Here is a 24,083-nt window from a genome sequence, read left to right as displayed (position 1 = left end):
CAAGTCCACTAGGGACCGCTAGGTACCTGTGACTTAATTTTGGGTCCCTGTCCGTGTACGCAACAGAGTATAATAGCTTTAGTGGTCACGTAAGTAGATCATCTGCCTCCATCTCACTTTAACCCTAGCATCCTCTTCTGTCACACCAACCCTCTGGATGTCCTTCTTTACTACATCTATGAATCTTCTCTGTGGACCCTTTTTTTCCTGTTGCCTGGCAGCTCCATATTCAAAATCCTTTCACTGTTTCTCTTTTGCACATGTAAAAACCATCTCAGCCTTTCTTATTCTGGCTACAAAATAAAGGGCCCAAACTGTGTCATAAAATAATATATGTTCTCTTTAGAGACGACTGTGTAGGAAAATCCCAGTAGATCAGCAATTTCTGAAATGCTCAGACCAGCCCTTTTTTGCGTCAACAACTGCCATTTTCAAAGTCACCTAAATCACCTTTAATCCCCATTATGATGCTCAATTTGAACTTCAGCACGCTGTCTTGACCATGTTTACATGCCTAAATGCATTGAGTTGCTGCCATGTAATTGGCTGATTAGATTTTTGAGTTAAGAAGCTGTTGAACAGATGTGTCAAAGTTCTTGAGTGTACTCTCCAAGCTAGGCAGAGTGAATGGGAATGTGTTGTCACACATGTTGGGAGAGCTGGGGAGTAATCAAGTACAAATACTTTGTAACTATACACAATTTTCAGGTATCTTTACTTGAGTACTTATTTTTCTTTTTACTGTTACGTCCTACATTTTAACGCAAATATCTATATTTCCTACCACTTACATTTTCAAAACAGACGTGTTACCTTTGGTTTAAGACATTTGAGGGGAGTTATTATTTCAAGTCTCTGCACCCTTTAACAGTAACACATGAAAAGCAATCCTAGTGGTAGATCAATCAAGGTTATCAATTACAAAGAGATATAAGTTGTATCTGATATAACTCCTCATATTAGATCTGTATTTGATGTAAAGTTATGTTGTGAAACATCCTGGAAAACAAACTAAGTTATACTAACTGTGTGGTATTTAAAGGTTGCATAAAAGTACTGTGCAGTTTAATGTACTGTGATGGATTGAAAGAAAAGAACAGTGTGTGACTGGTGCACAGCGGCTTTGGTGTTCATGGTCAGAGTTAGGCTAGATTAAGTGTGGCAGAGATGAATTTGAATTTAAGCTGATGATTCTTAGATTCATTCACTGAACGAAGTATAAAGACAGTGTAAACATTGTACTGTCAGTGTAGAGGATGGAAATCAGCAAAGACCACTCATGAAACATCTGCTGACATCTTGTTGAATTCAGTTGTGTAGATCCACAAAGAGCAGTAAACCTCAGGTCAGCTGATCACAGCCTGTACATCTAAAATCGAATGGATCTTACAATAGAAGTTATTCTGGGATGTGATTCTTTTCCCTACGTGGAACCACTGCAGTCGATCTTAAGGTTCCTCCACCCACTGAATCCCCCTTTAACCCTGACTGTGCTCATTTCACAGGCAACAGAAAATATATATATTTTTAATTCTCCTTTTCTTCTAGCCTCATGTTCTACATAACTGATTCAAGCCGGGTACATTCATTAGAATTTAAATTTGGACTAAAATAAAGTTTGTCTTTTCATGTGCTTTTATAATTTTGTGAAATTATTGTAGTACGAGGTTCAGTTGGCATCGCACAAAAATAGCTTGTAAAAATGTCCTCAAAAGAGCTTTCTTACTTTGAGTTCATTTCAGAGCCTTTAAAATAAGTTGTACTCGATTTGAAGTAAATATAAGTACTTCTAATTGAGTATTTTTTAACAGAAGTATCTGTACTTCTACTTAAATACTGAATGTCTGTACTTTTGTCACCTCCGATGATGGGGAAAGAAGAACGAGCAGACAGGTTTAAACCAAGTTATTTTAAAGAAAACAAACGAAGATGAATATTAAATTCCAAACATTCGGTAGGATATATACACATCACAGCCACGTCCTATTACAGCTTTCAATTAAACATACTTTTCTTGACTGTGCATGGCGTGCACTATTAGTTTTACAGCATGAAAGACCAGTAAAAACTCTTTAAAAAGACAGATGACATAAAGCTTAAGCTGTCATTCAAGACGGCAGTGTTGGGAATAACCCATAAACCTACATTTGAATCTTAAAAAAAATATCCTCCTCCTCCTCATTTGTTTCCATGCAGCACTTGTTTTGACAGTTTGTATATGAGGGTCTCGCCTTAGGCTCGGTTGGCTGACATCTGTAAATCCACCAGCAGTGCAAAAGCAAAGGGCAAACTGAGGCACTGTCAATGTTCGCCGATTTTAAGAATGACCTCTTTCTGCTGGATACAGTTCTGTGTCTCTCAATTGTCACAACGCAGCTGACTACCAGCTGTTATGATCCCTACCCAGAGCCAAATGTGCGCACAACACATTGTAATCAATTTTTAAAATTACATTTGTAAACATTATTTATAGAGAGAGGAGTGCAGTTTGCACAGAATGAGAAATTAAAAAAGGCCTCACATTTATTAGAAATGCAAAAAACAGACTTCTGTCACTTGTAACATATAAAGAGAAATAAATATGTAAAATAGATGCAAAACCTGATTACACCGCCTCCTGTGTTCTTCCCAGCGTGGGCTTTGGGTTTAGAATTGACATGATATCATTGTTCCTGATCTATGCCCAAGACTAGTGTGAGCTCATATCTGAGATTGTGTGACTTATGTATGGTAGGGGTAAAATAACATTTATTTCCTTTCATAAACTCAAAGTAGTTGCCCTGTCCTTGCTAACTTTGCAAAAAGTAACTGAGCAAGGGATATGATATTGGATGTTTTTCATCTGCATTCAAAAAGTATCTAACAAAGAAAATAGCTCACCTATTGCTTTGGTGTCCATTTGTTTAAAAAGTACTTTGCTGTGTATTCCAGTTTACAGTGATGGATTTCTCGCTATTTAATTTATCCTTACAAATAGGACAAATATTCTGCCTATGTCTGCACCTTGGAAAAATTAAGTTAAATCAAGTGTGGAGGAAGTTCTTTGTCTGTGTGACTAATGCATCCGTGTTTTCTTTGTGAGCAGCGTTGTTGTTGTTCTGCCAGACGATGAGGCCAGTCGAGTGCGAGGCTCGCTGAGTGTGTCTCCATGTTTTGATATCACGGCTCATTCCCAGATCGAGAAGATTTGAGTATTAATTGTGTCAAATCCTGAACACTGCATTATTTAAAGTGTTGAAGACTCGTGTGAAAAAGTGGAAATCTGTTATATTGAAAACATTACACAAAATGCTGACAGGAATAAACCCAGATTAGACACTTTAGACGTTAGTAGATTTTGAACAAAGCACTTGTTGCATTTTTTCATAACCTCTGACATGTGTCCAGCAGCGACTAACCAGGACAAGTAAAAGTAGCGCGAACTTCTCTGTGAAGCTTTTTATTCTCATCACAACCACGTTTCTTTTAGTGTGTACGACAAAGTGACAAGGGAGGAGAGTCTGACTGTCTGAGAGAGTGAGTGAGAGACCATGGTGGCAGCCTTGACTTGTGCCTCGGCCAAAAACAGCCCACTAACTATTCATCAAAGCCTACTGTTCCCTCCCCTTTCCACGTGAACATCAATTTTACAACATAACTGCCATTTTCATTTTTGTGTCCAGCTTTTCTCTCTGTCTTTTGTCAGCTTGCTCTCCGCATGAATGCACCTGTGTGATGTGCTGTTGTTCAGTGCATTCCTGAGAGATGACTAGGGCTGGACTGTGGGTAAAGGTCAGTGCAGTCAGAGGTGGATGTACTGTTGGGGAAAAGGTCGCTTTCCATGGAGACAGAAGGAAAGTGCATCTGCTGGTTTCAGGGCCACTGACAAAGCCTTTGAGAGAGTAGAGAACAACAGAGATGATAGAAGATAGGGTTCGAGCGGTTCGAAGGAAGGAGCAAGGGAGCGGCAGGCTGGCTGCAGACACAATGTTCTTTGGAAATAAGGTCATGAGCCAGCAATGGTGACACCGGTGGCTCAGGGCATAATGGCACGAAGGGCCATATTCACCAGGAAGAAAAATCTATCTCTTTCTGTGTGTGTGTGTGTGTGTTTCTGTTGGTTTATATCCATATACTGTGTGGCTGTGAGCATTACCAGGCCAGATGAGTTATCTTTCCTGTCCTACAGGCTTATCACTCTACCGTGGCTGGCCCCTTTGCTAATGAAGTCATCTCTATCCCCACAGCATTCTCCACACTGGGAGGAGAGTGTAAGGCAAGCAGGTGGAAAAAAGGAGGCGTGAATAAAGATTGATGCAGAAACTTGAAAGACAGGCAGGGTGTAATACCGTAACAAGACAAGTGTGAAACAATTGGGAGACGGGTACGTAAGAGAGAAAAATGCAGAGAGAGGAAGAAATAACAGCATTCAGGGAGAGCGAGGGGTGAAGAAAGCAAAGGAGAGAAAGCAAGTGAGCACTGCACTGCGTGTCATTGGCCCCCTGGCATGAACAATCCATCTCAAATTGATCTTCCAGTTCGGCCCAGCAGGGCATTCTGAATCAATCTCAAATTGATCTCTGTGCCAGAGGTCGGGAAAACTAGCAGTGGAGCTTATCAGAAATATAGTGGTGCTGGGAGGATCTGACAGGGAAACTTATCACACTGCACAACAGGAAATGGGCTCTGAGCCCCCGGGGCAGCGAGAGGACGAGTCGGCTCCCTATACACACGCAAACCACAAGCACAATCACGCACAGATTCAATGTCTCTGCATGTACCCAACACACCCATACACTGACACATGCTCCCCAATGTTCAGCACAGTACAGAAAGGGTATACTGTGCATTCACACGGGCTTATATACCATCACACTCACACAAGCTCTCACACACGTGCGATCCAGGTGTCAGCACACACACCTACAGGCTGCCTCACAAAATACAAAGTTTGTCAGCGCACACTGTGTCAATATATTTTAACCTAGACATGTGAGATTTGAGACCTGGAGGTCTTAATGACTTATAACACATTTAATGTGTCCTCAGCAAGGCTGTGTGAATGGCCCGAGGAAGGACGATCAATACTGGATTGCATTTAGATGGTCAGTCAGCTTAGGGGAGCAAGCTGCCTCTCCAGGCTTGGTAAAAAAGTAAAACGATATAAACAATTGTTCAAAGGTGACTTTCGTCAATATCACTGGGAACACTTAGAAAATCCAGTCCAGGAGCACAGGAGCATGTCCAGCTTCTTAAGAGCACAGAATAATGTTTTTATACTCAACTGTGCGTGTCCGGTGACCAATATCCACATGTCAACATCAATATTAAAACCATTTGCCTAATATTTTGTAGGTCCTGCTCATTAACCCTCATGTGGGCTTCTGCACATCCTGCAGATATTCCTTCATTTCGGGCCCTGGGTCAGTGCTTGGGCTCTTGGTAGTATTGACCCATTCCTGAGCAGTTTTTTGTTGTGGGGCAGGGTGTGGGAGGCTGCTGCTGTCAGAGTGTGGTGTACCGACTGGGTGGGGATCCTTTATCTATAAAGATTGCTAGTTAGGTGGTACATGCCAGGCTACCATCGACATAAACAACAGAATCCAAGATTACCAAGCAGAATATTACGTTGTAAGGAGAACATAAGTGTCAGTAGTTTTAATGTTGTGACTGATTAGTGTACATTTCACAGCCCTTGTATTGCTGCGTCTCACTTCCAATTACTTCTTGGATCACAGGACTGTAGCTACCAGGGACCAGAAGACACAGAAAACTTACTCAAGGTTTATTCTGATGAGAGCTGCAGAATGGCACACAGATAGGGAAAGGTGAGCAATACAAACAATGAGTGGCTCAGGGAGTACAGTGGAAAGGGTGATGATGGGAGGGGTGTGTTTGAGCATGTCAGCGTTTGGGAGGCAGGAGCCCCTTTTCTGTCGCCTGGACCTGAAAAGCTCACTGTCAGCACAGAGAGGTAATGGGGGTTAGCGGGGTGAACAGAGGAGGTGAATAGTGAGTGTGTGTGAGTATATAAACAAGTGTGAGTTTTTACAAAGAGCACTACGGTATTTTAGTAACCCCACTGACCCTCATGATTGCAGATGAACAACAATGGAAATGTACGTAATGCATACGAAACTGTTTGTCAGTTTGTTGCAGGATTTTGCACAAAATAATTTATTTTCAGTCTGTAAAATGCCGCAAGAGGTGGAAACCGAAAAGCCAGCTTAATCGCATCTTTAAGTGGACATCTTGTTGCTTCCTGTCCTTTGCCAAAATTCCCAAATAACATCCTTTTTTTCATGAGAACCAAAAACAGACAAAACCTTTTTTTTGACCTTGGGGCCCCATGAGGAACAAATTCATGCACATGCACACACTTCAAAGTTTCCTCCTTTCAACTTTACACTCCATTTATTCTTGCAATCTCACCTGCAGATGAAAGTCCCTCAAATGTCAGTCTCGTACACCTTCCCCCACATCGATGTTTCCATCAAAAGGGTTTAAAAGGGTCATTCGTCAACTAAATACATTCCTTTATTCATAACACGCACCTAACATCATGGTTATCTGTAGACAGATGAAACACTAAAACTCAAAAGTACCACACTGTGTGCCATGTATGTATTAAGTACAACAGTACAGACAAGTTTCTACATGCGTTTTTGTTCATCTCAGATTCACCATAAGCTCCAGGTGCAAGATTCAAAAGACTAGATCATAGACTGTATATAAGAAATGGGCATAGTTATCATGATTTCACTTTGTGGTTTATTGATTTGGACTTCTGAAGCCTTTTTGTTATTGGGGGGGGGGGGGGATTAGTTAGAGAAATGAAAAATGTTTTTTAAAAATAGCCATTTGATGAACTCTAGTTTCTTCTTTGGGATTTTTGAGACCCCTACCACACGTTTCTGAACGGACTTCACATGAATTTTCACCTTTAAAATTTACCTCGTGTTCTGTCTGAGTATATTAAAATTTATTGGAATACCCTGTTTAAAAATTCTTGACTGTGCATATGTTAATTTGCATCATAATAACAATATGCTATTAAAATTACTTGATGACTGCACAGTACGGAAAATAAATTGGAAGGCATTTCTTCCATAAGTCAGTCCTGTTCATTATTTTGCAACATTTTCTGCAATGACTCACTGCAAAAATAGATATTAAAGGGAAAGCTAACATGAAAGAAAATGCTATAGAAAATCTCTTATGTCACATAAATTTGTTATTTACCCTTTTTTTTTTTTTAAATTTATGTGTAATTGTTTTTCACAAATGCAAAGCCACATAAATCACACAGCATGCAGTAATCATTAGTTGTGCATTAGTTAAAAACTTTCGACAGCATCTGTTTGACCATTTAGTTCTGCTGCATTACTCTTAGATTTCCTTAAAATTCTGCTAACGACTTGGTTTCCACAGCACCATACAGCGTACCTTGTCTCTGAGCTGTGCAAACACAATGTCTTGAAGTATTACACTTGTCTCCCTCCTTTTAGACACATGTGCCACTTGATTCATCTGCCGCTTTTAGTTTTTGTGTTAGCAAGAGTCAGACAGATACAGGGAGGTTGTTGACAGAGCACTGCTCATGTTAGCTGAGGTTAAAATTTTGTCCAGTGAGGTTCGTGGACTGCAGTCTGAAGTTGACTCAGCAAATGTCAGTCCTGTCGATCACAGTTAAAACCACAGACGGCTCTCGTGAGGGGCTTTCTGAATGGCAGCTTATTGTTTGCCCTAGATATCCTCTAAATGTTCATGTCCTCTCTTGCTAGGCGATGTGGAAGCTGACTGCGTTTTCTCCATGGCTAATAGTGAAATGTCTGACTAGACACAGCTGCTCACACACGCTGAAAGCCGTTGTATTTTTGTTGCATTTTTATGACAGCGCCTTGTCTTTATTGCTTTTCTTTTGATAGACAGCAAAGATGTTAATTTTAGCTCGGTGTAACCATGCTGCTTTGCCCTTTATGCAGTTGAGCCAAACTGACTTTTAGCTTTTAATTCTTCAGTAATATCAGGACAGCAGCATAGTTCAGAACATGGAAACGATGCAGGGGCTTGACAGAGTTGAAAGGGCTGGAAGGATTAATTACTCCAGGCAGCTTTGGTTAACCTTTTAAGTTAGCACTTTAAGTCGGTTCTGATGGGGGACCTTGTTAGTGGAAGTGTCTTGATATTTCTGTTCCTTTCACCCCTGTGGGTAATGGCTGGATTGGAGGGGTGCCGTGCATGTCACTTGTCACCTTCCCGTGTAATGCTGCTAATTAGCACTAAATAACCTGATCTCTGAAATTTCCAATTACTGCTCCCAGTGAGACCCTGAGCTTTTGATAAATAACACCATACTAAAGCAGTTGGCCCTCCTGGAGAGAAGCCACACATATAAGTCTTCAAAGAGGTAGATGCACCACATTACTTACAGTCAGATGACATGTTAACAAGGACCTGTCCCCATTTCCTTCACACTCCTTTATGAGCCGTTATCCAAAAGCTCCTTTCAGAGTTATTTTTTGTTGTTGTTGTTTTTTTAAAGAAGAAGCTTCATTCTCTTTTTTTGTTGTATGTCGAGCTGTGTGCAGATGGTCTTAAGTCATGCAGAAGAATTGGACTTATCCCTCTCCCAACACCCTGCCTCCAGGAGGATCAGGCCACGCTGTCGACACTGCTGAGGAGAGACTGTTTCTAGCTCTCACACACGTGGAACTAAAGCCACATTTATCTGCATATGCACATATTTATGAAGTGCATACATACCTACACCCACATAAGGTGCATACGCGCTCGCGCTACAGCCACTGTAGAATTCACCCAGTCACAGGGTATGCTGCATGTCTTCTCCTCATTTAAAAAAATGAAGCTTTTGTCTCTGATCTTTTGTTCTTAAACTTGTTTTGTATTTCTGTGTCAAACAGAGGACAGCCAAATCTAGCACCTGATCAGAGTGAATATGAATATGAAGTGTTTTGTCTGGAAGAACAAAACATGTACAGTATTATTTATTCATGTGCTGTCCTACTACTGAATGCTAAATGAGCAATTAGTATAAAAGCTGTTTGGGCATCTAATCACAATAAACACCTGCACTGTAAAACCATCTGATTTAAAAGGCAAATTATGTTTTTTTTGTTTTTTCTTTAGGCATATTCACAGGCCTGCTAGTTCTCTTGTTCCAGTCTACTGTATTCGCTCTTTAGTGTTTTATAGCTTTCAGACATTTTAATTTCAGTGTCTTCAACTGTGCGATCAAAGCCTATCTGCAGTTGTGTATGTATATATGCGTTTTCCTTTGTGGGAAAACACAAAATGTAAGAATCTGACTGTCAGCTTTCCGTCGCTGTTCACTGGTAATATGTCTAAAGTCCCAAAATGGATGAGAATAACTTCCAGCTCATATTCTGTAGCTGGATGACCGATCAAACAATAACCATACCAGGCCCTACCCCTGCCATGGCTGATCCTATAAGCCCAGCCAGGAATGTCCACACCCTGACAGCTGTGGGAGAATCTGACTCATTCTGCCCAATGTCCGCATCCTCCTGTCTTTAACAAATGCTCCACTCACCCTTTCTCACTGTCTCTGTATCCTTCATTCTATCCACTCTGGTTTAAGTGCTCTGGAACGGTGGCATTGCTCCGTTCTGCGATGTGAGTGTTAATTTACCGCTGATGATCACTCTTATAAGAGGACATAAGAGATTACTTCTAATGGACATTTGGGCTGGAAGACCAAATAGGGAAAGCACCTTTCTCCTGTACGACACTCTTCATTGAGTCTCCTCTTCAGTGATGCGTGCCAGTCGTCTATATGAACTGCCTGTTATGCTCCACCTCTGCTCCTGCTTCCTTTCCAATGCCTTATTGATGCAGCATCACTCCCCAGCTCCTATCTATTAATTTACTACTCTTCTGCACCTCCTTTTGATGGTGATACTGCCAATCAAACCTAAGGAACTGCTAACCATACAGGGCTATTAAAAAGAAGGGCAAGAAGGATGAGTGCAATCTGACACATAACCCTTGCCTGTTTACCTGTACTTCTAAGACTGAATGAAATACACTCAGGCCATAATTTAACCTTGATGCATGCAATCAATCAATCAATCAATCAATCAATCAATCAATCAATCAATCAAGGCTTTATTCGCCACGTGCAGGTTGCCGTGCAGTGAAATAGGACCCCCCTGACCTTACACACACAACACAGACATCACATGGGGATACAGGTCAGAGATCGATAGCGTTACAGAAAAAAACCCACTGAAATATACACTACAATGGGAAAGTACAAGAGGAAAAAAGAGACCTCTACTCATGCTGGGCTCCTGGGAGGAAACAAAAAACAGGAAACGGGAAACAAAAAAACTCTTCTGCACAAAAAAGCACATAAATGTCCACAGCACAACATTATGGAACACGTGACAAGCCACAGGGTCGGGTGGGGGGTGAGGAATAATCCGAAGCAAACACAGCAGCCATCCTGCCCAGCGCTACCATTGCAGCGCGGGCTCAGACCCACCGTGTTCCCAGAAGGGAACAAGCATCGAAGGCGTTTGGAAAGGGAGGGGGGATGAGTGTGTGCATATCAGTGTATATGTATGTGTGTGCGTCTCCAGAGTTCAGCTGAGACAGTGTCCTTCGCCCTGCTAGGCTAAGTAAAAAGTCTTCCAGCCAACCCAGGTGGTGTGATGTTGTCATTCTTGTGCTCAAAGAGCCGATTCTGAGAACTCACGACCACAGTGAGCCTCCCCAAGATGTAATCCAATTTGCGCTCAGAGATGTTATTCCGAGCGAGCCCTTCCAAGATGTAATCCAGTCTGCACTCAGAGATCTTATTCTGAGTATTCATGGCAGCCGTAAGCTTCCCCAAGATCTTATCCGTGCTGCACTCAATGAGCCCATTTTGAGAAACTCACGCCTCTTCCCATCGTTTCAATCCCAGCGGGCAGCCTTGTGGGGGTCTGAACAGCCAGTTCCGCTTTCTTAATTCTTCGATAAGTCAGGGCCAAGCCAGCTCCGATCAGCAAGAACCCTGTTACCATGGTTCCGAATAGGTAGATATCTTCAGCACTCAAGCTCACCCAAGCCCAAACTTCTCGTTGAGAAAGGGGTGTCAATTGCATTTAGGGACCAGTTGATCAAATCCATAATTCCTCTTTTAGGTTTTAGAGAACAGACTGTGAGAGAGTGTTCCAGGACAAAAGTAATACAAAAAAACACGAGACTAGACAAGGACATAAGAGGCTAAGCAGGGAAGCTAAGGAAGAGTAGGAGAGGAGAAAAGTGTGACCGCCTTCGTCAAGAGCAAGAGCAGAAAGCCTGATAAAAATTTATGAGCTCAATGAGTTACCATTGGGTTGTAGCTGTATAACACCATCCTGGAGTATGGGCAGTATATTCAAGTAATGCAGACCAGTGGGCCAAGCAGTAAGGGATGTCCATAAGTAGATTGCACAGTGATGTGCTATTGATTAGCTACTGTCGAATGCATGTCATTGATTGAACCAGCAAGGTGTGTGATTGCTGCATGTTGAAATAGGTTCTCTGGAAATGTATGCTTAGTAAAACGTTAGAATACAAAACAAAAACTAGTATTTAATGGCTGTGTGAGGCCATCAGGTAGCAAGGCATTAATTCTAGTCTCAAGCACATTTAAGAAAGATGTGCTTACAAAGGTGATAGATGAGGCAAATTGAAAAACTGTCCTGCAGTCTGACAACGCAAAATTCCAAATAATTTTTAAATTATATTCCCCAGGCTAACAAGGAGAGGAACCATGCAGTTGTACTTTAGTTAATGCTGACGCTATATGCAGGTTTTGTAACTGCGTTGTCTATTTCATCAAGACACTGCCAAACTACTTTCAGCAAATGTGACAACAACTTTGCTCAGTAATAAAAAGAGCTTGAGTGCTATTTTATAGAGATCCACCAATGGCAATTTTCTTGGCAGTTATACATTTTTTTCCCAAGTGCAAAAGCCACAACACTGATAACAGTTTGAAGCATAATTAAATGTGCATGCTGCATCTATCAAATAGGCACATATTTGTAGTTTATGCAGAGCAGTTGGCAATGATCGTCATCTCTGCACAGGCTTAAACTGACCACATTATATAAATCCATCAGAAATCAAATAAAATTGCTCTATAGTTCGTGTATATATACAGTATAAGTAGATGTGGCTCTGTATGTTGAAAGCAAGCCATTATATTGAAATATCTTAGATGCATTTTACAAACTAAAAAGGACTTAGGGAAATAAATTAAAAATGTGAGTGGAATGGAGAGAATACAAGTGACAGTGATTAAATGAAAGTGAAAGAGGGAGTAGATTAGCTCAGAGTCCATCCTTAGAGAGTGCCTGATAGGGTGAACAAGCTGCCAGCACTCCCTTCATCTTCCCCTCCTCCCCCGTCAAAGCTTCTCTGCTCTTATCTTCATCACGCTCACCCTTAATATATCATGGTTTCTCTTTCTTTTCTTTCTCTCTTTGTGTCTCCTCTCATTGTCAGTCCATGAGCATGATTGTAGTGCCCCCCCCCCTTTTTTTTTTTTTGTGGCAGGGCATAATGAAAACTCCTATGTTTTTACACAGAGTAATCTCATTTCTTCTTCACTGCTTGCTGTTTCCAGTCTCCCTGAGTTGGTGTGGGCTGTGCAATGTGTTCCCTCTTGATTATTCAGCTGTGTTTTGTTTTCCATATTTTTCACTGTAACTGAGTAGGGGGGCATGGTGACTACTGAACTAGCAATTCTTATTATGCAAAATGTCAACAAGACAAATAAATAAGACTTAGTTTTTCCATATTCTACATGTTTTGTAATTGTAATGTTAACTGGACTCCTGTATTAACAAAAAATTGCAATTACACTGCAAAAAAGTATTCTTAAGAATTGTTATTTACATTAACGTGAGCTTGTCTGGGATGTTTACCACTCTACAGTTTAGCAGTCTGTCCTCGGGTTCCTTGAGCTACGTTTTTGTCATGTTTCACTGCGCTACACATTGACATACCCAGTGTACAATAATAACCTCGCTGACCTTTGCCTTTCCATCAGAAATGATATGGAGCTCTGGGAGTCAGTGCTGAGCCATTAGGGAGAAACGACACCTACAAGCATCAGAGACAGGCTCATAAAAAGTTTCTTGTCTTCCATTCATTTAAATCCTCACTTGAAAGAAGTTTTTTCATCATTATTTAAACTTTTCGACACACCAGAATTAGAGGTTTCTTTTCTTTTCCTAAATGGATTCCAGTTTTCTTTCTAACTATAACTGAACACATGCAAGGAAAGACAAAATATTGTTTTCATGGCAAAATGAACAATTATACTTGACATTTTCTTTCAAACTGCAGTAAGTTGCTTGATCTCTCACTGAAACAAGTAAAAATAAAGAGGTAGAAACAATTAACTGAAACTGAGTTGCTGTACACCCACCTTTACCTGACATATTTTACTATACCAAACAAAAGATGATGCAGTAGATTTATATAACAAAACAAAAGTTATGTACATAATTTTCTAGTATAATTTAATAACTTCACCAGATAACAGGACATTGACCTTTGCTCATACTGAGGCTCTTACGATGGCTGCTGGCTTATGGCTGATTCTGAGCTCGGGATGCTATTACATTTAGCCAACTTGTGGCTTCTTTCACTGTCCATGTTCAGCTGGGTAATGATTTAAGTGTGATAAAGGTTTGTTGCTATGGACATTTTTGTGGTGCTCCTCCTGTGGTTTGCTTTGGAGAACTTTGTGTCTTCATTGACAGTGAAGAGCCTCTATGTTAACAACATGTTAGTGTGTCAGTATGAGTGTGACTGTTTGCCTGTGCCACCGTGTGCGTGATGTGCATGCATAAAATAGACTTGCTTCTAGTCAGACATGCACGAGGCTGATTGACCCATCTAAGGTCAAAATGTTGGAATCAACCAATTCCAACTGGCTGGTCAGTTTGTGCATCTCTAATCAGGATGTCTTATTTCTCCATCACATACTAATAAAGATTACAAGTAAGAAGTTTGTAAATGGAAAAGACAGGATGGTTTGAGTATTTCAAAGACTAATGATGTTGAATAACCAGACTGGTCCAGAATAAATGGCCAGAGTTACTCTGATAATGATTTCTACAGGGAGAAAAGCGTACGATGAAGTCAATACTAACTATTTTAGCAGGTGGGCCAGAACAACAGAGGACCACGTGGGATGATGCTTCTGTCCACTAAGAACAGAAAACTGAGGCTTTAGTAACAACGGTGCATCAAAACTTGAAAAATGTTGTCTGATTTAATGAGTCTTCATGACTTTAAAAGCTTTGATTCATCCACCCTTGTATCAACAACTCGCACTAATGGTGGTCATGTAATTGTGTTGGGGGTGTTTGAGCCCCTTAGTACCAGCTGAGCATCATTTAAATCCCACAGTCTACCTGAGTATTGTTGCTGAACATGTCCAGCCCTTTATGATTGCAAATTGCTAATCAGCAGAACGTGGCACCGTGTCTCAAAGCTCATTTTGTCTTGTTTCTTGAGCATGAGAATGCATTCACTGTAGTAAAATGGCCTCCACAGTCACCAGATCTCTCTCCAACAGAGAGCCTTTAGCATATGGTGAAACAGGAGCTTTGCACCATGAAAGTGTTACCCACAAATCTGCAGCAACTAAATGATGTCAATATGAGAGATGTCTCCCGAATCTGCGTCATGGAAAATTAAGGAGGTTCTGATGGGGAATCCAGTGCAGTCATTAATTAATTAGTATACATGCAAGTAAGTACAAAGGCTTTTTTAGGGGGGGGACGACGACATTAAACTGTATTAAATAAACAAAATGGAAAACACATTAGTTTGAAGCAAAATGAAACTTAAGCATTCAAATATGCATTTTTTTATTCATTCTAAACATATAGACATGTTTTAACACCTAGATCGTGATCAAAACTGTTAATATGAAGCATAAAATTTCATGTAAAATAGAAGTTTGACTTATTTTTAAGGCTTAGACAAAGTTGTTGTAGTTTTTCTTTTCACTGTCACTGTCACTCACCACTGTCAAGAATTGATTGTCAGTAAAATGTAAAAATTGCCTAATTTGGTTCTAAATTAATTGAACTACATAACTAGTAATTAAACACAGTACACACAAACAATATACACAAAAATATACTCACATACAATTTCCATTGAATCTGTTAAGTTGTGATGGTGTTTTGCCTTTGGTGGGAGTTTATGTTGGCGGAAATCCCTGGGATGCTTTGTTTACAGAAACAGATTACAGATGCCTGATCTCCACATTCACACACGCGCGCACACACGTACAGGCACGCGTGCGTGCAGCCAGGCAGGCTTGTTGAGGCTAAAATGATTTATAGCCAGCCATGTCTAATGGATTGCTTTGGCACTTGAGAAATTATGAAAAAGAATTAATTAGCCTTTAGTGACCCTGCTGTCCATCTGCCTCTCTCTCTCCTGGCAGAGGCGCTTGGCTGATCACTTTGCATGTAATTACAGGTTAAATGGGCTGTGCTTACCTGTCACAGATTCATCTTCGCTAAATCACATAAAAAATACCTAGGTGTATCATTACTGCAGTATGGTGAGATTTTAATGGGCCAAACACTATTACAAGATAAATAAAGAGTTTATTATCCAACATTTATGGGTTAGGTGACAGCTAATCACTCTGTATGACTCGTACTGTTTACATTGTAAGTTTGTTACTGTGAATTTTGTATATACAATAGCAGTAATTCAATACAAAAGCTAACACCCAACAAAAGGATAATTTTTATTGATCAAAGTAAAGTGACCAAGTGGAAATGAAACACTATAAAAGCTTTAATCAACAAAAACAAAGAAATCATTTTGAATTAGGCCTTCAATATTTGCAATTTACATGATTTAACAAATAAGAAATACTTGCCATAAAGCCTTGCAAACAGCCAAAGGTAAACCAGAGAATCTCACAGCAAAAGAAACGAACAGAACGTGAACAGCAGCTTAGTTCCCCCTCAGTGGGGATTATGGTGAATAGCTGTTATTTTCTCTCGTCTAGTTGAATTCACTTGGAGAACAGAAAGCCCTGTTCGGGTAAGAAGCTGTGGAGTTGCTGCTTCCCTTTGTCCTCCTCTGTCCTCAGTGTGTCCTTAACTGGTACAAGGATAAAAGGCAAATTCACTAGAATTTCTTTCTTAATTTTATACCTTCAAATGTCAGAGAATTACATATTACCTAAGAAAATGAACTAAAACAACTTGTAGACCTTGTTCATATCAAATAGGCTAACAGAAGGCCATCTTTAAATTGGATTGAAATTGCGCTTTGCATTTTTGGCAAGTGTACAGCTCAGGCAGGAGTACATGTTATGAATTATTTTGTGGTTTCCTGTCTCCTGAGCTCAGAAAACCAGCTGGTATGAGACAGAAAAGAGTCCGTGAGAGCGATACTGGAGGAGATGTGATTATGGTTCACTCCAAAATACAAACACACAGTACTAAGGCTGAGACGTTATTATGTTTGTCTTGCTTTGTATGTAATTCTGACTGTGTGGCACTCACTTTAGTCCCCTGATGTTTCTCCTTACACACAAAAACACCTCCTCTTTGAGATTAGCTGCATAACAAGAGAACCACAGCCGCCCGTGAGCGACAGATAGGCAGATGGCAGGGACTTTGGTTTTGGTGACGTCTCCTGAAAAAATGTGATATACGAATCGAAGGTATACATAAATGGCACAAGCCAACAACACAAATGAATGAATTAATACAATTTCATACCCCATCTTCATATGCACCACGTTTTCTTGCACCCATTTCAATAAATTTCAATATTCTTATATTAACAATGGACCACAAAACTCCTGGTACACAAGAGAAACCCATCTTGGTGTCAAAACCATGCAGAAATATAAATCAGCTAAGCTCTAAAGAACTTTTTACACTTGGTTTATTCTCTCTCAGCTCATTGTTTTGGGTTTCTGGCTAGCAGCATCACAGCCTTGGTTTTCATACAGTGTAGGTTTTGGCTGCAACAGCATGTTATTTCTAGCAAAAGGGCTCTGATCTACCGTACACACTGTAGTCATCACAGTGGAGTAATTAGTTGTTAGTAATTAGTTAGTCACATTCAGCTGCATGTATTGTACATTTATATTGCATAACCAACGGCAGGATGCAAGACACAGGTGTAGAACATAAGGTGAGCTTTTTATGCTGATTAGTTTAGAGAATTTGAAAGTCCAAGATCCAAAGAACACAACGTATGAAACGTTGGGAATTCTGGTTTTACAGATCTAAGGAATACACAATTACACAGACGACACAACAAAGGACAAGGGAAGACTGAAACAATGTATACAACAGATAATGAGGATAGAGAAAAGAGGTGGAAACCCACACACAGCTCAATCAAGCAATCAAGAAAACAATCAAGACGACAAGCAGGAGAAACAAAATTAGACAAGATACAGAAGATCAAACTACTACCAAAATAAAACAGGAAGTAAATGAGTCAGATAAGCAGGAAAACAAGATTAACTTGACTCGGAAGACAGAAGAAGGCATTCAAAGAGACAAACACAGAGATAAGACTAAAGGAACAGATTGGAAACACAAAATGGAACTAACTAAATACAAACTTCAAAGTTACCTCTAACTAAAAACAGGAGTTTAAAAAAAATAAAATATAAATGGAGATCATTATGAATCCATACAACTCATGAAAAATAACACTTGAAAACTGTATGAATAGAACAGTAAATATTAAAGAGAAACATAACTCACAGAAATCCAATGCAAGGACAACTTAAAATGCAAGTCTTACATAATTGGTTAAATATATAGGAGTTATTTTTTGTTTCAAAAGAAACAAAGAATAGAAATCAAACACAAATCTCATCTCCAAACAAAAATGGATCGTGAAGTCAAAAATTAAAAACTCTACGGCCATGACATTAGTTGCTAAGAGACTATATTTATAGATGTGATATTGGGAATAAATCTTGCAGAGCAAAATAAAATAAAATAAATTAGTTAATAATACTAATAATATTCTTGTAGGGCATTTACCTTTCAACTTTTGTGATTTGGCGCTAAATGAATTGAATTGAATTGATTTGAATTGAATTGAATTGAATTGAATGGAATTGAATTGAATTGAACCATAATCTTGACTAAGAGACAAATAGAGAGACTGAGGTCATTTTAAAAAGAGAGAAAACATGACAAATAAATAAACAAATGACAGACAGACATTGCAGAGTGAGTCAGCGAGAGACACAATGAGACAGAGGGAGGATGAGCAACATGGAGGGATTATTAGTGACTCTGTGAAGGGATTAGGGAGGAATGCTGAGGTCTGACACACTAGAATGTGAAATTGCAGTGGCTTAGTGTCACTTCCCCCCCTCCACTTCCTCTGCTCTTTTCCGCAGGTACGGACCATTCACTCCAGTCACATCACTCACCTGCCTCTGATTCTCTCTCTCCTCTCTCTCTCTCATTCTGACACATATGCATCACTGCTTACCTCACCAAGCTTACACATAGAGGTGTTCAGTGGGTGGTACAGTTGGAGCACGATCCAATTTCTATGGATTATCCACCTTGGATGATGCAGCAGAGCAAATTTGATGGGTTTTTTTCTGGCTGGCTGGAGATCATGAACATTGTATTCTTTCCAGATGAAATGTTTGTACTGTATAACTCTGTTAAGACTTACAGTTACAGACTGACACACCAACCAAGCATGCTGTCAGTTATGTGAAAAATGTGATAGCTTTGGTAAAAGCCCATCATGTAGTTTTGACAAATTCTTGACCATTCACCTCATCTCTCCTCTGACTTTTTCTCCACCTCTCCTGCAGATCTGAGTTCGACCTGGAGTATGACAGCTATCACGAGGACTACTATGACAGGTACTGCCAGAAAGCTATGCATGGCAGCCTATACACCTTACTGCTTGTCTGTGTGTCACAGGCGGCTAAAGGCAGAGGCTAAAGTGGATTCGTCATCCTGACAGCCGCTGGTAGTGTCTGCTCCCTGTTGCTGTCTCCCACACAGCTGTCAGTCATTCTGTCTTTGCTTACAGTGTACCCATTTACTACACAACCTACACACACACACACACACACACACACACACACACACACACACACAATACTATTTACAGACACTAAAACGGTGGGTTTTGATGTGCATTCTAAATCAAGAGTGATTTATTCTAGCATGCAAACATAAACTGCAATGTTTGTATGTTTCAGTATTCTTCAACACAGCCTGAACACTCTAAGTCAAACTTTAGTTTCATTTCTTTAAGTAGTGTTCATGAATAGTTCTCCAGGCTTCTTTGAAGCAGTGGCGGAGCAGGGGGGTGGCTTACTGGGCTTAATCCCAGGTTGTTTTTTCAGAAGCCCGGGGTCTTTTGAAGTGTAATTTTTTCATAGTTAGATGCCTGGCTGACAACTGTATAAAACAAAAACTACACACAATATTCGAAGCACATAGTGCACACTGTGGGAATTTACGACTGTGCGTAAATCCCCCCCTAATATTGGTATGATCCCAGCTCAGACACTAAGCGACTGAGCGAGGGGGCGGGGGGGAGCTGCTGCCTGCGAGTGCGCTGTTGGAGAAGCGCAGACTGAGGAGAACTGAAGTTTGACCAGGTACCAAAGCAAATCATTCGTACTGTACAAATAATGTAAATATGACGGTGTATCACGAAAGATTGAGGTCAAACTGATCACTTAACATATATTACGTTACTTGTTCTTCAAGTGAATCAACAAATGGCGAAATGAAAAGCCGAACAACAACAATGCTGTTTCTTTAGAGAGTCTTAGCTTACATGTGTGTTTATGTCATATTTTCAGTTGTTTCCCTCCACGGCTAAATAAATCAGTTTCAGTAATGTACTGATATACAAGAATGGACATAAGGGGCTTCTTTCAAAGAAAAAACTCTGGTAGATGTTATTTTATATATTATGCTTTGTATGTTGTTCAGTATATTTCTATGCAAAACAAGAGGAATTTCAATACACAGCAGTATATTCACAGATATTTCCGTACACTTTAATGAAAACACAAGAACATTTTTTTTTTACTGTACAACATCAATTTAGAGTAAACTTGTTTTGTTTTGGATAAATAAATATTGAAATATCTTTTGAATTAGTTAAATGTCAGAATAAAGAGAGAGCTGTCTATTTTTTTATTACTTTCATCAAATTTAGGAGTACATATACACTAAGTTTATTGTTAATTAATAAGAAAACTCCAGACGATTCCATTCTGAGCTGAAGAAGCTTCTGATAGGTTAGTAGAGTCCATGTGAGTAAATTGGTGGCACAGCTGTGGATGCATATAAGGCAAAACACACAGCCTGTTTCTTTAAAATGGGAAAATCAAGAGATGTCAACCAAAACAACAATTTGGTGCCATTTGCAATTAAGAAATACAGATAGTTTCTTTCTTTACTCTTAAAGTTAACAAATATGTTTTTTATATTTATCAACCTAAAAAAATAAACATTTAGTCTGATTTGATGTTACAATTAAAAAAGTGTTTTTATCTGAAGAGTATGTAAATATCTGGTTTCAACTGTATATTTGATGATGTTGGTGTTTGGCTTGATTGTCAGCACAAAGAGGGAGAGAGAGGAACAGAGAGGGAGAGAGAGGGAGAGAGAGGGAGATGGAGAATGAGGACAGAACAGAGATGGAACAAGAGCAGGTGAGACACACATGTTAGTCAAATGGTTGTTTACCAAAAGTATCACCGTATCATAGGTACTCATGTATTTCGTACCTAGTGTTTCTTTTTAGGTTTGTTATTTTTCAAATTCTATATTTATTAAGTTATGCAGGCTTGTTTGCACAACAAGGCTAAATAATTATATAAACTTTTCTCAATCTAAATAGCGTACTTTGGTAGAATTAAAAAATAAGTGTAGTGCAGGTCTATGATGATTTTTAGTGCTACTATCATCTAGTTCTGATTCTGGTTCTGTCTTGGTTAAATCCTAAGTAGTCCTGATTTTGAACTGTTGTAGACCAGTTTTAAGTCCGGATCAGTTCTGGGTCTGGTTGAATTGGGGTTTAGTCCTCGTGTCTTGATACAGCCCTGATTTTGTTCTGCCTTGCTGCTTAATTAAAAAGCTAGTTTAAGGTGTCCTGCATATGTGATATATATATTTTCCCTATATGAAGTCATTCTTTTTTGAACAAAACTCAAAACAGAGCCTATTAATCTTTCAGTCATTTCTACACCCCCCCCCCCCCCCCCCCCAAATCCCACATGCATACTACCCTTTAGGGCTAAGCCCCGGGTGTATCAAATGTCTGCCTCCGCCTCTGCTTTGAAGGGCATTCAACGTTCTTCTTTGGATGAGCTGATTCAATAATGTTGAGGTCTGGGCTCTGGGGAGGCCAATCCACTGATAGTGTTCTGCTGTGTGTTTTTCTGTCCAGTTGGCGGTAATTTGAAGTAATTCGCTTTACAGATGGTATCGCTTGTTGGCTCAAAATATGATGATACCCACAACACTGCACAACACCACTGACTGAAATGCAACCCCAAACCGTGATGAAGCCTCCGCCGTGTTTAACAGATGGCTGTAGACAGTCACTGACCTTCTCTCACATACATATTGATAATGATTTGAATATTGAGTGATGAATGGCTTCTTGACAGCAACCTATCTAATTAGGCCATTTCTGATGAAGCTTCAGCAAACAGTAGATGGATTCACTAAAGGGCTAGATGCATCTCTCTTGTGCCAGGTCTTTGCGGGATTTTTTGTTATTTCTTAAGAACACGACCCCAGATACTGTTCATCTGCTTTAGACCTTGTTGCAAAAAACTGTTTAATGACATCAAACTGTGTTATCTTTGGAATATTTCATATATTTACCTGAGGAAAGTGAAACAAATTATGTGTTTTTGCAACAGGCTGTTAGTAACAAAAATACTCAGGCCACTGAAAAATGCAAGAAAATCCCTCTCCTAGGAAGAAAAATATAATATAATATAAAAACATGTAATAAGAAATGCCACATGCTTTAATACTTTTACTCAGTACTGTATATTGTATCTTAATCTTTTCTTGAATATCCCAGTGAGATTATAAACTCCTTGTCTGTTGTGTCTTTGTAAAGTGTTTGGCCAAAACCAGTTTAACAAAACTGCTGAGCTCATTTTTTTAAAGTTTTAGATCCATTTTACAAAAAAACAAGTGAAGTGACTGTGACAGTTCTAGCATAATATTGATATCCTTCTTATACTAAAAAAGTCTTTTAGTGGCCCCTTGTGCCCATTATTAAAATATTTTTTTGTTTCTCCTCTTATTTATTCAAGTTTCTGCTTTCAAGTTGCTGATTTCAAATCTCCAGGCCTTATTAAGCAGGAAAATTAATAACTGATTTGATTTAGCTCACGCCTTCACTTTCAACTAAAATGAGGTCTTAAGAAACAACTTGTACTGGGAGATGACTGAAAAACTAAAAGTGCCATAACGCTTCACTTTAAATTGGTTGTAGAAAAAAGTGTCAAACATGACAGCTCTTTTTGTGGAAATGTGACAGGTTTTATTTAAGTTTTCTCTTTTAAATTTGCACTTCATACTAGTTTCTGAAAAAGGTTGACAACAGCCATACTCTTAAATTAAGTGACATCTCATAAACACCAAAATCTGTCTTTTGGACAGCGTGCATTTGTAGCGTGAGCGCAGCTTTTACGTAGATGGTGTAGTTAGCTGAGCTTCATTTAGGGTAACGGCACTGAAACTGCTCTGGGACCAACCTGCCTCCCCTCAGGCTTCACTTATAATTGCTCCGCTAAGCATATCTGAATAAAAGAAGGCAGTCAACTTGCTGAAACACACACATGCACAGGAGAATAACACCTCATCCTGTAGCTTCTCTCGCACCTAGTTGAGTATTATTGCTGAGTTGAGTGTTACCTGTCATTTTTTTTCATTGTTTCATATTTTCATGTGGTTTTCCTCGCGTCGCATTTTTTGTCTTTGTTCAGGGGGGAACACTCACTGCTGATTTTCAATTTGTTTTTAACACAGTGCGTGATTATTCCCCACACTGTTGGCTTGCGCTTTTGACAGCTGTGCGTGTTTGAGTGCATGTGCGTGTATTCCTCTGGGTTTGAGTGAGTGGGAGCTATGCGCGTGTACACGTGCACGCACGTTTGCATCTGTGTTTGTTGTTTGTGTACGTCCAATATGTGGGAAAGGGAGAAATGACTGTTTTTGCCCGCTGTCCTCTTGAGCAAACACAACAGTAAAGTGTCTTTCAACACAGATAACAGCTCAGGCTGACAAAGCTGCTTTCCATGTGGGGTCTAATCCATGGAGACAAACACTCTCACACACACTCACACACTTTTCTGTAATCCTCACTCCTCTACCGTCTCTCATTGTCTGAGCTTCTATTCTCTGAGATGACACTTCAAAGCCGGTGTAACAACACATTGTCTGTCTGCCCCTGCACACAGCTCTAAAAGACTTTAAACTCCCTTAAGTCTTTGGTTTCAGTGTCTCCCCGCACGGACAATGCTCAAAGCCTCTAATCTCACACACTTACGGTGGCCTAATACACTTCATACTTATGTGACATTGTGATGCATATGTGTCTGAGTGTGTATTGTGGATGTGCTAAGAACACATTCTGTTCAGAAATCACTATATCAAGTAGACAGGCTTCACATAATATGATAGATCAGGAAACAATATAGAAAACTCTTCAGGAAGCCAGACTGTGTCGGCTCAATCAGTAAATCTAAATTGCCATCCAAAATCAAAGTCCTTGCAGATGACAGCTTCTCTTCCTGTTGTTGGCTTGTTATATACAACAGAGGAACACTTCACTCGCAGGCTTTGCAGAAATATTTTCATTTGTTTTCAGACTGTCTTTTATCCTGAAATATCTAACACGTTATTTTTTTAAGTCACTGACACTATTATAGTGTCATGGTACTGGATCGTTGAACCAGTGTTCTCTGTTTTGTGACCTTTTGCATCATGTTGAATTCATTTTTTGATCTTGAGAAGTGAACCTTTTTTCTGGATTTTATTAGGCCG

General features: G+C 39.7%; 1 protein-coding gene across 1 annotated transcript in view; it reads left to right on the top strand.

The window, feature by feature from the left end:
• Positions 1-24,083, top strand: part of LOC146393664 (uncharacterized) — a 47,008-nt gene that overhangs the window by 9,437 nt on the left and 13,488 nt on the right. Inside the window, exon 3 of the mRNA XM_084932514.1 lies at positions 18,857-18,907. Coding sequence (XP_084788640.1) covers positions 18,857-18,907 — 51 coding nt within the window. The remainder of the gene's footprint in view (positions 1-18,856; positions 18,908-24,083) is intronic.

This window comes from Perissodus microlepis, chromosome 1, assembly GCF_051167445.1.
Source record: "Perissodus microlepis isolate ML-2025 ecotype Zambia chromosome 1, ASM5116744v1, whole genome shotgun sequence".
NCBI classification, from domain to species: domain Eukaryota; kingdom Metazoa; phylum Chordata; class Actinopteri; order Cichliformes; family Cichlidae; genus Perissodus; species Perissodus microlepis.
Note: the sequence above shows the minus strand (reverse complement) of the source record. Positions and strands in the feature narration are given on the sequence as shown.